Source organism: Papilio polytes, unplaced genomic scaffold (assembly GCF_000836215.1).
Source record: "Papilio polytes unplaced genomic scaffold, Ppol_1.0 DF823692.1, whole genome shotgun sequence".
Classification (NCBI taxonomy): domain Eukaryota; kingdom Metazoa; phylum Arthropoda; class Insecta; order Lepidoptera; family Papilionidae; genus Papilio; species Papilio polytes.
The window spans coordinates 537,625-541,028 of NW_013525512.1; the positions used below are offsets into that span (position 1 = coordinate 537,625).

Genomic DNA, 3,404 nt, shown 5'->3' on the forward strand with positions numbered 1-3,404 from the left:
TGACGATTGCAATATCAAGCACATCCGGTGTGTGTCCCAGTACATGGGGATAGTGGGTGGGCTCTATGGGCGCTACAATTTCAAAATCGAGCAAGCCACTTTCCCTTCTCAACTTTTCTTGTAAGGGATTACAATTAGACCTCCGGTAACACAGTCGTCAAACGAAACTCGGAATTGCTCTCACTTGACGCCTGTCTTCTGTGTGGTCCTGGTATTGCTGGGGACGAGCCCTACACTGCGAAGATTAAAGCTGGCTCTACCACTGTTACTGCCTGTAAAAAACTTAAATTATGTCTCCTTCAGACTATGTGACATCTGTGACAATTTTTAACAAGATTCATTCAATCCACTGATCTCAAATTTCGCATTTGTATGAATAAAATTATTTTAAAGCTAAATGACTAACGCATTAATGGGCTGCATTATTAAAACAAGGAAATGTTTAATTTTTAATTTGATGTTATTACGTGGTCGCTGAAGCAAGTCAACATATTGTAATCTGCAGGTGTCCCAGTTCGGTAAGACGGTGTGCCTGTCAGGGTTCATGGGGCTGGACATCCCGCCCCCCAACGGCCCGCTCTGGATCCTCGGCGACGTCTTCATCGGCAAGTACTACACGGAGTTCGACGTCGCCAACAAGCGCCTCGGCTTCGCCACCGCCGTGTGAGCCCGCACTAATGAAACAGCTTAGTGTAGTAAATAAATCCTTATATTTTACACGCTAGAAATATTCTGAATCTCTTAATTAATTTGTTAATACTATAATAAAATATTGCTTTTCCTCCAAATTTTAATAAATATAATAAAAATGAAAAAACAGATAATTTGAGAACTGACTTTTTTAACGGTATGACGTCATTACTGTTTATTAGTAAAGTAGTGTTTACTAGATATAAAAATGTAAAGGATTCCTTTAGTAGATATTTTATATAATTACTGTGTCTAGAATCTGCAGTTTAAGTCAAAAGTGCTTCTTTAATTGTAATTTAGTGCTTGTTTTTTCAGAACAAATTGTTCATTATGTAAGCAATATTATTCCATATATTTAAATTGTTACTGTGAATTTAAAACAAGAATTTCTACCAAAGATTACTTTCATATTTTGAAAGTTAACCTCAAAATCTAATGTAACTAAAATGTTTTTTTGTTATTATATAAAACTTTCTAACATTTGTCATTTTTTTTGTCACATCAATGTACTAATATAAATGATTTTTATTTTCAAATTGTTTTCTTTACTCGAATTTTTTTGTAGTTTTTTCTCATTTTTGTATCCCTTTTCGGCTCTCTACACCCTGATTTTGAAACCACGATATAATGTAAAGTTGTATTAATTTAGTTTGTCAATTTTATTCTATAAATAAATGTTTGAAAATAATTGTTTGTTTCATTTAATGAACCCAAGGGAATAGCGGGTGATACAGGTGTTCCAATTTATTTTAAATTAGGTCTTTCTAGAACTACTTTAAGTAATAATTTCATTTTATAGTCCAGTAGTTAACGCAGTTAAATAACAAAATACTGTTTTATGACAAAACTGTACGCCAATTTAAAATTTTACCACCAAATATCTTCGGAATTAAACTGTCATCCAAGAAATAAAATGACGGTGATTGTTACAGGCAGTTGCAAAAATACCATTAAAGTTTAATATAGTATACTGAAGTCAACTTATAATTAAAGGGCAAAATAAGAAATCCAGAGTATTATAGAGACTAATAAATCTCTAGAATAAACAATTTTCAGGTAGGAAAGGGTTCAAGCTAAATTGGTTTTCAACGTCGAATATTTAAGTACTATAACCTACAAAAAGAAGTGAGATCCGATGCCGAACAAAAATTGCCGTCTCGCTTCCCCTACAAATATATGTAAGATGTCATGTAAAACCTAGATATTTTAGCCTTAGCCATTACACGGGCCATCATTTTTCTAATTAATATACGTCATTCTCGAAACCTTTGCTTAGATAAAATGGAAAGTGGTTTTCTTTCGTAATGATGTAGGGGAAGCGAGACACTCCACTTAATATCTTTCATGGGATCGACATATTTTCGACTAAGCAATCTATGTTACATTTGTACATTTTTTTCTCACTCTATAAAATAAAAATGCATTGCGTTTAAAAAAGTTCTATATTTCAAGTAAACTCTATATTAATTTTATTTAAATAAAACATACGTAAGATACAGTGACCATACATAAATTATAATTACAATAATGTGATTGTCTGCCGGCACTATGATACACTCCCCTCACTGCGCACTGCGCACTACGCACTACGCACTCTCCGCACTCTGCGTACTGGGCACGCTCTGCGCACTGCCCACGCTCTGCGCATCTGCGCACTGCGCACACTGGCCGAGGTCTGCGCAGTGCGCGCACCGCCCGCGCTACGCCAGCCCCAGCTTGTGCTTTTTCCTAAACTTCTTCACGTACGCCTCAACTAGCGCTTGGATCTTGGTCGGATTTATTTCGCCCGTTTTGTTGTGACAAATCTGCAATGGAATTAAAGTGAAAATGATAAAAACCAACTGATTGAGACTAGATGAATAGCGCCATCTATTGATGCGTTTTAAGACAAACATTTTTATTGAAAATAAATAAACTGTGTTATAGATGATTTTTATAGTATACTCGAAAAAAAAAATGGCATGTGAGATTTGAACTCGTTGTCTACACTATTTTGTTAAAATCCTTTTTCGCACGAACACTTATAGGAAACTAGCAGAAACTAAAAGAATAAAAATGTAGGCTACATTCTGTTAGTCACTGGTAACGTAGGTTTTAGTGTAGTGCAAGTGCAAGTGCAAGAATTTTTGAAATCGGCTCAGTAGTTTATGAGTTATTTCAATACATACAGAAATACAATTCTTTCCTCTTTATATAATATATTAGTATAGAGAGTGTACCTTGGGCACTGCGCGGCGCAGTATATCCTTGTACTCCTCCTTGGTGACGTGTTTCTTGTTGTAGTGCGGCTTCAGCACCAGCTTCACCTCCTCCACCACGCGCTCCTGCCGGTTCAGCTTCTTCAAGAACTGAAATACATGTCACATTGCAAATATACACTCCATTTAGCTATCATCTTTTGATATACCTTGACGAGGTTCAGTGCGAACTGTACTCACCTTGCTCTTGACCTGCATCTCGACTGCGGAGCTCGGCAGGTCATCCAAGATTTTCAGATTATCCTCGTCGATTTTGACTCCCACTTGGGTTTTGATTCCTATAAAAAAACATTATTTATGTAAAAGGAAATCATCGATTTACGATAGATTTATAAAACTTACTGGTGAGGAACCGTATTTACCTTTCTTTTTATTGAATTTGACGGGCACTTTGGCAGCGGAGGACTTGTTCTTGCGCAGCTTCGAGGGCGGCTTGTCGAAGAGCGCGTCGAAGAT

General features: G+C 36.4%; 2 protein-coding genes across 2 annotated transcripts in view; one reads left to right on the forward strand and one right to left on the reverse strand.

The window, feature by feature from the left end:
• The window catches only part of LOC106103996 (lysosomal aspartic protease), a gene marked incomplete in the record, with an annotated part of 11,542 nt that extends 10,192 nt beyond the window's left edge, over nt 1-1,350 (forward strand). The window contains 1 exon segment of the mRNA XM_013283925.1: nt 515-1,350. Coding sequence (XP_013139379.1) covers nt 515-667 — 153 coding nt within the window.
• Nucleotides 1,351-2,117: 767 nt separating this feature from the next.
• Nucleotides 2,118-3,398, reverse strand: LOC106103976 (splicing factor, arginine/serine-rich 19-like). The gene is made up of 4 exons (XM_013283901.1): nt 3,311-3,398; nt 3,129-3,226; nt 2,910-3,038; nt 2,118-2,495 (listed from the first exon to the last, which is right to left on the reverse strand). Exons 2-4 carry the CDS (start codon nt 3,144-3,146, stop codon nt 2,391-2,393), a joined length of 252 nt encoding a protein of 83 aa, XP_013139355.1. The 5' UTR covers nt 3,147-3,226; nt 3,311-3,398; the 3' UTR covers nt 2,118-2,390.
• Between the last annotated feature and the right edge of the window lie 6 nt (nt 3,399-3,404).